Source organism: Octodon degus, unplaced genomic scaffold (genome assembly GCF_000260255.1).
Source record: "Octodon degus isolate 3935 unplaced genomic scaffold, OctDeg1.0 scaffold00056, whole genome shotgun sequence".
Taxonomy (NCBI): domain Eukaryota; kingdom Metazoa; phylum Chordata; class Mammalia; order Rodentia; family Octodontidae; genus Octodon; species Octodon degus.
In genome coordinates this window covers 10244348-10255968 of record NW_004524632.1, presented here as the reverse complement: position 1 = coordinate 10255968, position 11621 = coordinate 10244348, and the positions used below count along the sequence as shown (strand labels likewise).

The 11621-nt window shown below is 49.8% G+C and overlaps 1 protein-coding gene across 1 annotated transcript in view; it reads left to right on the top strand.

The window, feature by feature from the left end:
• LOC111817364 (keratin, type I cuticular Ha3-I-like) overlaps positions 1–11621 on the top strand; it is a 30025-nt gene that overhangs the window by 10794 nt on the left and 7610 nt on the right. Inside the window, exons 5-7 of the mRNA XM_023718131.1 lie at positions 8524–8926; positions 9802–9884; positions 10342–10498. Coding sequence (XP_023573899.1) covers positions 8524–8926; positions 9802–9884; positions 10342–10498 — 643 coding nt within the window. The remainder of the gene's footprint in view (positions 1–8523; positions 8927–9801; positions 9885–10341; positions 10499–11621) is intronic.

The window sequence follows — 11621 nt, the reverse complement described above, 5'->3', positions numbered from 1 at the left end:
GCTGAAGGAAGAGCTGTGTGTTGCGTCTTCCTTGCTGGTGAGGTCGTGTGCAACAAAATGGTCCACAAACATGTGGAAAAAATGTATAATAGCTGAGCCCTGGAGGCAACCTGTGTACCCATCAACAGATGGCAGGACAGAGAAAGGGTGGCATCTATTCATAACAGAAAGAATGACAGATTGGAAACATCTGTAGGAAAACGGATGCACCAGAATGTTGAGTGAGATAAACTGGACACATGTGCTTAAATACTGTATATGATCTCATCTGAGTGAGGCAAACAAAATGATAATGGGTGGACAGAAGGGAACAGAGGAACAGATGTTTCACAATAGGGAGGTGGGGGAGAGCCAGGGAAAGGGCAGAGGAGGGGCACTAAGAATAAAGATGAGTTGTGTATAGGAGCCTAATAGCCCCTGTTAATGCAAAAGTGCCACAGCATGAGCTGAGGCACATCACACAGACGAGGGTGAGGACAGGGTGAAAGAATGGGAGCAGGAGGAGAGGGAGGGAAGGAGAAGGATTTGTACAAAAAGAAACACGCTACAGTACGTCCACGTACCCACCACAAGATGATTGCAAGCCGCATGGGTTGCAGACATGCACTAATAAAACTTTTGGCCATTCAATTTGCAAAGATAATTTTTTTATTTTTATTTTAGGGAATGGTTTACAGGGTTTTCAGGGTCTCACTAGATCAGACTCGCACCTGCTTGCAGGCGCTTTAATCCGCTGAGCTATTTGGCTGGCCCCAAACAAAGATAAATTTATAAACGCAAGAAGGGTTCCCTCTACATCTGCGAGCCCCCCCCCCCCCACTGGCCTCCACTCAGACGCCGCAGGTCCCTCAGACCCCAGGACGTGTGCACTGCGAGGGGCCGGACTCTGTGAAGAGCAGCCACGAGCATCTCTGGACTGTCCCAGGTTGCACTGTCTTGGTTCCCCACGGGAGCAGGACCGGCGCTCCCAAATACTGGGCCCCTCCCAGCAGGGCAACCCCACCGCTCACTGTATCTCTGGTTGGCTGCACCCCGCTTTTCCTCTGCGCTTGGTGGTGATGGACGAAGTGTGGCCGGGAGGGAAGGAAACTGTCCCCATCTTCCTGGAGACCCGTGGTGGCGCCCTAAGTGCTCCAGACCTGTTCCTGGGGAAACCCTGAAGCACTCCTCAGGTGACAAGGGCCAGCATTCCTGTCGTGGTTACGCCCAGCCCAGTTCTGAAGGGCTCCTCTTCTCACCTGAATTTGTTAACTGTTAGTTTTTTCTGGAGCAGCAGAGAAGAAGTAAAAGAAGGGGGAGAGGGAGCCTTTATTAATTCTGAGGACACAGAGAGGCCCAAGGGCAGGGACATGGGGGTCCTCCGGCCTGAGCCCGGAAGGCTGAGACTGTATGGACCTTTGCTGGGGGTAGAGTTTGAGGGGCAGGTTCAGGGACATGTAAGGAGCTGACTGGGGGCTCCCTTGTGCATGTGGAAAAGGTGTCCAGGACTGGGGTGGGGAAGAAGGAGGACGTGGTCACTGGGAAGATAAGCTGTTGTTTTCTCGAGATTCATTCATGTTGAATAGGGCTATGATAATTTAGCAGATTAGACTCGGGCCGGAATTTATCATTAAGCTCTGGGGCAAATCAGAGCTCTGGGAACTCTCCACCCTCCAGTTACTTAGAGCCAAATCGAGCCTCCAGTTTCCGCAGATGATAATGGTGCCAGGGTCCTGCTGCTGCTGGTGCCCCCTGGCCGCCAGCTGTCATCATGGCTTGCAGTGCCTGTGTATGCTAAGGTGGTGTCTGCGCCACCATGCATGTCCCCAGATTGTCCCAGACTGACCGACTTTCGAGTGACCTCTTCTCTCCTGTGATGGTGGCAGTTCCAACATCAGTCCTAAATTCTCATGCTGCCAAGTTCTAGTTCTGTGAATGTTGGTGTCCCTTTGTTGGTGAGTCATTGGGCCTTGGGTTCGAGTCCCCGAAAGACACCTGAGTGGCCCTCTGGGCCAGGCAGAAGTGATTGCAGATCCAGTTTTCAGACTCCAGCTTCTTTTCTGTCCAGGTAGTGGCACACCTGGGAGCCGCCTCCATGCCTCAGGAAGTCACCTTGTTCCCACCATTTCCTCTACACACCAAGACCCAGCCTGTGACAGGGACCTCGCAGTTGTGTTTACCAGGGACAGCCACCTCCCAGGCCCCAGTTCTATGCCTTGGGAGCAAGAGCTGAATTGTCTCTATGTAGAATCACCCTGAGATTTAAAAAAAAAATATGTATTTGGTACAGGGTCTCACTGTGAAGCTCAGACTCATAGTGATCCTCCTGTTTCAGTCTCCCCAGTGTTGGGATTATAGGTGTGCACCACCATGCCTGGTTTTGGTGGCCCCAACAGAGCACCCGGGGGGTGGGAGGGGCATGGGCACAGCATGTGGTACTGGGGATCGAACCTGGGTCCTTGTGCTTGCCTAAGCAGGTGCTTAGACCACAGAGCTATCTCCGGGGCCCATCCTGAGATCTTATTGCACAATGGGTGAAATATTGACTGTGACTTTGTCTCTGTGTCCCAGGCACCTTTCTAGGATACCTGGGATTGGGGGGTGGCCTTAGCCTGGCACGGCACTTGGCAGGGATAAGAAAGGAGTGGCGGGGACGCACTCTCAGGACAAGCTGACTCCATTTCTGAGGTGTCTGGGTAGGGGTCAGCGTTTCTGCTTGGGGCACAGGCGGCCAGATAGAAAGGTTCTTAGGTCCACCGTGATGCAGCGAGGACCTGTGACTGGCCACCTGGTGCGCCACCGCAGTGCTGCTGCTTATTTTAAATGACTATGAAATAATGTCAAATATGCCAAAGCGTGAAAGCTAAACAGACACCCATAAGCCCATAACCAAGATTTAGGAAATATCATGCTATATATAGGTCATCTCTCTGAATTTTTTTGGCAATGTGATGTTTTGGAAGATTAGGATAAACCCATCTGCATACATCCACCCTTTCCATTTGTCTTCCTAGAGGTAACTAACATTCTTTTTTAAAAGGAAATTCTTTTAACTAATTAATGTGGTACAGGTTCTCTCTACACAGTTCAGACTTGTAGTGATCCTCCTGTCTCAGCCTCTCCAGTGCTGGGATTACAGGAATGTGTCCGGTTTTGAGGCTGGCATGGCATGTGGTACCAGGGATCGAACTTAGGTCCTTCCATTTGCCAGGCAGGTGCTTAGACCACTGAGGTCTCTTCCCAGCCCCGTAACCAGTATTCTCAACTCGGTGTATCATTCTTCAATCAAAGCATTTCTAACATGTATATCTGGTTGTGACCACACATACAGTGTTTGTGTGTTTCATCACACACACGCACTTCTTGTTGTGTATTTCTGGCATGACCAGTGATGCCGACCAGCTGTTCATATATTCATTTGCTCTTTGTACTTCATCATCTGAGAAGTTTGTATTCTTCTCAGAGACTCATTTTTGGATTGGGTCCTTAAATTTGAGGACTGTGATTTTTAAAAAGAAATTTAAAAATTTTATTGAGAAACAAACAGCAATGAGACAGTTTCAAAACCAATTAGTAGGACAGTTTCAATACTTTTAATACATTGCATGTTGTTGTCTTAGTGGTTATTCATTGGACAAGATGCAGACGTGATAGCCTGTCCACAAACTCTATTAGAACTAATCTTTCTATTCATTGAATTAAGAGAATGTAGCTGCATATCTATCATAATTGAATATACAGATACAAAATTGTTGTTCATTTGTATCCCCTTTGTTTAGTTTTGTCAGAGACAGGCATTCCACTGTCATTTAAATATTATAAGTGCACGAACGCAGCAAAATATTCCAATATAGGCCAGCAGTCCATAATAGTAGTGGGTTTCCGCAGGACTGGCGATGTCAGAAGTTGTTGACTTGAGCCTTTTACAGCTCAGCAGATTAATATGGTTTTGATATTTTTTGAGGTCTTTATTCTAGGTAGTAATCCTTTGCTTGAAGAACAGCTGGCAAACACTTTTTCCCCAAACTGTGAGTTGTCTGTCCATTCTGTTGGTGGTTTCTTTTGCTGTGTAAAAGCTTTTTAACAAGTCGAGATCCTATCGGTTGATTCTTTAGGATAGTTTCTATGTGATCAAGGTTTTGTTCATGTAACTCTTGCCTCCCCCGCTGTCCTCAAGAGTTCTACCTATTCTCTCTTCCAGCAGATTTAATGTTTCTGTTGCAATATTTAGACCTTGGATCTTGATTTTAGTTTAGTGCACAGTGAAAGATATGGGTTCAATTTTAATCACTGGAAGGTCAAAAGCCAATTTTCCAGCACCATTTATTGAAGAGGCTGCCTTTCTTTCAGTGAAGGTGTTTGGCGCCTTTGTCAAAGATAAGGTGCCTGAGTGTATCTTGAATTATTTCTCCATCTTCTAATCTGTTTCATTGATCTTTGGGTCTTTTTTCCCCAGTAACATGCTGTTTTTATCACAGTAGCTTTGTAGTATAATTTTTAAAATTATTTTTTTATTTAATGTATTTGGTTGTTGCAGAGTCTCACTATGCAGCTCAGACTTGTAGTGATCCTCCTGCTTTCAGCCTCCCCAGTGCTGGGATTACAGGCATGAACCACCACACCCAGACTCTGGCTGGCTCAGCTCACCCTGGGGGCAGGGCTGGTGCAGGGGATTGAACTGCAGTCCTTGTGCTTGCCAAAGCTTGCCTAAGCAGGCACTTTAGTCTGCTGAGCTATCTCACTGACCAACGTAGTATAATTTCAAGTCAGGGATTGTGATGTCCCCTGTCTTGCCTTTGTTGCCCAGGATTGTTTTTGCTATTCTAGGTCTCTTCTGGCTCCCAATGAATTTTAGGGTCGATTTTTCTAATTTTGCGGTTGGAATTTTGATCGGGATTGCATTAAATCTGTGTAACAATGTTGGAAGTGTGGCCATTTTCACTATATTGGTTGTTCCTACACAAGAACATGGGGTATCTTTCCATTTTCTGAAATCCTTTTCAATATCCTTCTTCAGCGTATTGTAGTTTTCAAGGTAAAGGTCTTTTACTTCCTTTTTATGTTGATCCTTAAGTATTTCATTGCTGGGGAGATAGCCCAGTGGCATAAGTACCTGCCTGGCAAGAGCAAGGTCCTGAGTTCAATCTCTGTTATTTAAAAAAAAATGAAAAAAACATTGTGCTCATTCTTACGCATGTGGGTTTTGTCTCACCGCAGTCTTGATTGCATCTCTTTAGTGATTAGTGATGTTGACCTTTTCATGTGCTTATTGGCTATTTATATGTCTTCTTTGGAGAAATGTCCACTCAGATCCTTTGCCTGTTTTAAAACTTTTAAACTAGGTTCTTGTTTATCTTGCTAGTGAGTTGCAGAAGAGATAGTGGTGATTAGATTTATAGCAAAGGGATACGTCAGTTATTAAAGATAACAATCACTTGACACAAGAAGTGGTGGAGTATGTAAAAGTAAGAATTAGGAGGCCAGGGAGATAGCTCAGTAGAATAAGTACTTACCTGGCAAGGACAAGAGCCTGAGTTCAATCCCGGGTTCTGAAAAAAAAAAAAGAGAGAGAGAAATGTGAATTCTATATCTTAATAGAATGAATAAATGTGATATCCCACTAGGAAACCAGAAAAATAATTTTTTTTTTTTTTTTTTTTTTTGTGGCAGAACCAGGGATTAAACTCAGGCCCTTGTGCTTGCCAGGCAAGCTCTTATTCTACTGAGCCATCTCCCTGGCCCCAAAACCAGAAAAATAAACATCCATGCCAGCCAAAAGCTATTGGAATTTTAATTTTATAAAAGTAGCTTTGTCAAAAAAAAAAAAAAAAAAAGAAAAAGTAGCTTTGTCATTTGATGAACAACAAAACAAAATGAATGCTCAACACACACACACACACACACACACACACAGTGACTTCACGAACTGGGTCACTATCTGTGAGGCTCTGAGGAGCAGGTAACGTGACAATCTTACATATGACAACAATTGCCATGGCTCAGCCAGTGGGAGAGGGAGGGAGGGATTTACTGTCTAAAGCCACCCAGTAGGGTAATGAGAGCTAGGACCCTGCTCTTAGCCATAATCCTGTTAGAGCTGTAGAAGCTGCGAGAAGTTCAGCAACTTGAACCATACAACTGATGGCACAGTTTTCATTTCTAGAATTTGGGTGGTATTTTAAAAGCCGGATTCCTTTTTGCAGCATAGCTACCACACTGGGAGTTTTAAGTAATTTTATCTTATAATCTCTTTAAACACAGTTAATGTTTGGGGCTTTCATCTTCGATTTCTCGCATCCTGTCTTGCTTGCTGATCACCAACTCTTTCTTCCTTCAGCTTCTCTGCTAATTTATCAGCACGGGGGTTCTTTAATCGTGTGGGTAGCTCAAATCCAACCTCCAAACACGGTGACACACAGGTTAACCCGTAGCTTAGTAATCTCAAGGGGCACTGTCATTTTAAATTTCTAGGCCAGTAGGAGATTTCCAGCTGAAAAGAATCTTCCGAGGACAAGGGGCCTCCTGTATTTTTCGAGCCACCTTTCACCAGGGAGGAGAGCCCCGCACATTGCAGCTGTCCCAGCTCGAATTCTCTTGCAGGAACTGAAGACCTGTCCCATCCTCATTTCTCTAATTTATTCTTTTCCAGTTGAGACTCTTTTGTAAACTCTCGCGAGAGCTTGGGGAGGTCATGTCTCTGGTTGGGTCCATGCCATTTTATGTGTGAAGCGAGAGTTGGATGAAGTGACGAAGTGACCCGGGAGGCCTTTGGCAGCTCCACATGCTAGCATGTGTCCTCACCGTCTCGGTCTCCGGTATATCCAGAAAGACCCATTTCGCATCTTGGAGGAAACCCAAGTGTCACAGGCATGGACAACTCATCTTGCTTTATGCTTCTGGGATAATCGCCCCTAAGTCATAAATTGTTATGAATCATCTGGTTCAAACAAGCTCCCTCTCTAAACTGTTCCAAGCACACTCCACTTATGAAAGTCGGATTCCTAAGACCCAAGCTCACAAGGCTTTTCATTAGGTGTCCGAAGGGGTTGTCACAGAACTCCTCCAGGCCATGGAGATCTCACCTGTGGATGCCTGAAATCTCAGTGTGCAGAGGTTCCCTGAGACATTCATTTAGGATCACAGGTGCTGCATGCACTAGGGACACCTGTGGCCCCTCTCCATGGTCCTGATTCCCCGCCCCCCATGAGGGAAGGTTCCGAGAGCATCCCCTCTTCCAGCTGCTTTCCTGCTGCCCATCTGTCAGGCGAGGAACTTGTTGTTCTCATTCCTGCTTTATCTTCTTTTTCTATTTCTTCAGGGGTCCCCAAGGTGTGGTCCTCAGCCTCTCTTTTCGCGACTCCCCCCTCCCAGCCACGTGGGCTCCCTGATGTCCCTCCCTGTGCACACTCTACTCCCTCAAGCCTGCATCAACCCTGCAGTTTCCGTTTTCTCTCTCTCTGCTTCTTAGAATCCAACACGTGCCAGCACAAATCCACTAAGAACTCCCAGCCCCCAATATGCAAATCACTGGTCACCCATCACCTTCTGCCTTGGATTATCATCTCCTGCTTATGTCCCCACTCCTGGACACATGCCTGTTCAATGTGAACCCCTGTGTGGCAGGGACCCAAAGATGAATTCGGCCTGCCCTGGCTCCCAGGGGACTCCAACAGAGAGAGATGAATCTGGGAGTTTTGGGGTGCCCTGCTGCTGGTAAAGGGGAGCTCAGAGCGGAGCGAGGGCGCCACATACGTCCTGGCAGCACGGTCTGATGGAAGGACCTGTGTTGGAGTCTGAGCGGCATGACTATGTCCTTCCCTCCTTTCCTGTGCTGTCATCTGGAAGGCGGGAGTTGTATCGCTTGCCTCAAAGGGTTGCAGTGAGCTTGGTGGCTGAGATCACACATGTGAAACGTGTCCAGCGCCACCGCGGGCTCCAAGCAAGCGCAGGCCTTTGGGCCACAGCACCAGCCTGGGCTTCTGCTCGTCACAGAGTTCTGAGCACAGCTCTTACTGGATGGGGAACATCATCATGAAGACATCTGGACCACAGGGCCACCAGCAACCAGGTCACTTGAGTTGTCCCAGAGGGGATCCTTTGGCTTTCTGACAACCATGGATTTGACATTTGGAAATCTGACATAGAAAAAGATAGCAGGGCAAGAGTTCTGCTTTTCTAATTCATTGAGGAGCAGTGAGGTTTGTCAAGTGCTGAGGCGCTCAGGTCAGAGGCCGAGCAGCCGGCCTGTCCTGCACTGCCACACCCGCTAATGACGGCCAGGGCTTGCATGAACGAAGGGCTTTGAAGCCTCATCAAGAATCCCTGACTTTATGACACACGGCCCGCAAGGAGTCCCGCCTTTGGGAGAAGCCCAGGCAAAGCCTTTTACGAGGTGGGGACTCTGCGTAGGAAACACATAACAAACTGAGGGAAGGGCTTTGACCATCACTAAATGAGCCTAAGAAGAGCTGCCAGACAGGTCCACACCCTCGGCAGAGGGGGTATAAAGGCTGCCTGTGGAAGAGGGGCCCACAATCTCCACAGCTTGGAGAACTCGGATCCGTCTTCAGCCCGGCACCTCGCTCCCTCCTCAGCCACCATGCCCTATACCTGCTGCCTGCCCGCCCTGAGCTGCCGCACCAGCTGTTCCTCCCGGCCCTGCGTGCCCCCCAGCTGCCACGGCTGCACCCTGCCCGGGGCCTGCAACATCCCCGCCAACGTGGGCAACTGCAACTGGTTCTGCGAGGGCTCCTTCAATGGCAGCGAGAAGGAGACCATGCAGTTCCTGAATGACCGCCTGGCCAGCTACCTGGAGAAGGTGCGCGAGCTGGAGCGCGAGAACGCGGAGCTGGAGCGGCGCATCCAGGAGCGGAACCAGCAGCAGGAGCCCTTGCTGTGCGCCAGCTACCAGTCCTACTTCCGCACCATCGAGGAGCTGCAGCAGAAGGTGGGCAGGGGGGGGGGCGCTGTGTCCCTGCCAGGAGGTTGCCTGGAGAAAATTGGAGATAGTGCAAAAATGACAGGAGCTCTGGGTGTGTCAGGAGGGTGACACCTTGCCTTCCTTTGGCTTTCTTGAGGCCCATCTGTTTCTAGACTTGGGACTCCCAGTCTGCCTGCTGGTGTAGACTTCATCGAGGTAGAGGTTGTAGTGCGGTAGATAAATGTGCTTCTGATCCAGTACTTCTGTGCATTTGCCCTGGGGTGAGAGAAAATGACCAAGCCTAGCAGAGCTGCTGAGGACTGAGCTGGGCCATTTTCTGTGCCCAGTGGGGCACCTGGGTCTTACAGCTTCCCGATTCCTTCCTCTTCTGGGCCGATTCTCCTGATCTGGAGCGCTCTAGGCTTCTGGTATGCTCACTGTCCAGCCAGGGCCCAGGCCCAGGAAGATTGGGTGCTCCATGGAAGGAACCAGTACCAAGGCCCGCAGGAGGCGGGGAGAGTGCCTGTGTCCCTGACCCAGCCCCACACCTGCTGGTTTACATGCTTACCTTCCCTTGGGATCCAGAGTTTCCTGAGGGCAGGGCCCAGCAGACGCTCATTTTTGTTGGTTTGTATCCTAGAACTATGCCAGCCACAGTGTAGATAAGTGTGAATCATTATCAGTGTTTCCGTACCGTCTACTAGGGATAAAGCAAGGAGGCTCACCTGCTCCTGTCTCCTGCATAGCTCAGGGTTCTGGTGTCACAGGCTGCACTCCACTGCACACTGGGAGATGTGATGTGCCATGCTTTCTCACTCTTTGCTGAAGCACGTGAGCCATGGCTGCTTCGGGCTCAGCGGGAGCAAGCCCTGGCTCATCCTGCACTGTCTCCTGGCTCCTAGATCCTCTGCAACAAGTCTGAGAATGCCCGGATGGTGGTGCAGATTGACAATGCCAAGCTGGCTGCTGATGACTTCAGGACCAAGTGAGTGGGGTACTGTGCCAACAAGTGACAAGCCCCGGGCTAACGTTCCCTAGAGGCTCCCCAAGATCCACAGTGAGCCTCAGACCCCCTGTCTAGGACTCACACTTCCTCCTCCTCCTCCTCTTTCTCCTTTTCCTCCTCCTCCTCCAGAAAGTGATTCCCTCAGTCCTTCTGCGTGTCGCTGTGGACATGCAACCCCTGTGTCCCACTGTGCACAGTGCTCAGTCATGAGAACAGGAGAAGGGTACTCATATGGGAATCCTTTCAGCCGACAGACTTCTGGCCTCTCAACCCACTGGTTCTGTAAGAACACAATTACCAGTGCATTTTCCTGAGTGCTGAGAACCCTAAATGAATGAGACGGCCAGAACATGACCAAGCCTAATTCCTAGGCATCTAACAAACCAAGCAGAGCAGGCTCGGAACCAACCTGACCCCGAGTCCCCTGTGGTCACAGGTACGAGACGGAGCTGTCCCTGCGGCAGCTGGTGGAGTCCGACATCAACGGCCTGCGCCGGATCCTGGACGAGCTGACCCTGTGCAGGTCTGACCTGGAGGCGCAGGTGGAATCGCTGAAGGAAGAGCTGCTGTCCCTCAAGCAGAACCACGAGCAGGTGAAGTCCCTAGCAGGCCAGGGCTCGCAGGGGCCAGCTTCCAACTGCCACAGGCTTGCTGTACCAAGGAAGCTGTTCTCCAAACAAACGGATTTGTGGAGGATGAGTTACTGAAAACTCTGTGAGAGGAGAGCAGACTAGAGGCAGGAAGGAGGCGGAAGGAGGGTGGGCAGCTTGGTGAGGAGGAAAGGTCGCAGCTCATGCTGCTGAGGCTATAATGCCTGGTCAGAGCGCTGGAGCCATCATGGGTCTCTGTCACAGAGGAGACTGACGGCCCTGGGCCATCCAGCAGAGGGGGCCGAACAGCAGGTGACAAAGTGCAAGGCTCCTCATCTCTGCCCAGAGTGCCTTCTGCTGTTTGCTGTGGCTTGGAAGAGGTCAGACACCTGCAGCTCCGTACCCCAGGGCAGTTCCTGTCAGGACGCAAACAGCTTGCGTTGGGCAAAACATTGCAGTCAATACTTGGGAGCTGTGTGGCAAGTTTTCATGTTGAGATGAACGAGCTGGAGGCTGGACAAGCTTGTAGAAGAGAGAGAGAGAGAGAGAGAGAGAGAGAGAGAGAGAGAGACCTAGAGACGAGACACAAAGCCATGCCAAGGATCAAGTGCCAAGTTACACTGCTCTGTGAAGAGACAGCAGGGAAGCGAGCTGCTGTTTTGTACCCAGCAGATCTGCACTGGCAGAACCGCAAATCCCTGGTTAAGTTGGTTCCATTCTAGGAAGGCAAGTGTTGAAGTAGGCATTGGCCGGCCTAGGTGACTTGGTGACTCGTGCTTAAGAATCCAGCTTCAGATGCTGTGAGCTCTTCTAGCAAGGGCACCCCAGTGGGGCTTTGCGGGCCAGAATTTAAGCTGTGGGCCGCCGCGGCTCAGCTTTGAGGCCACCACACCTCGGGCTCTCCGGGAAAAGCGGAAAGCTGAAGGGAGGAGGCAATGGCTCCTGCTCTTGGTGAAGAGCAGAACAGAGATTGGTCGCTGGGTACAACCTGCCCAGGGAGAGGAGAGAAGGAGGGTAGCTCAAGAGCGCTCAGGAACCCCACAAGTCGAACCGCCTTATCCTGCAGAGAATGCCGAGATCACTGGCGACATTTAGCATTTCCGTCTCCTCCGCAGGAAGTCAACAC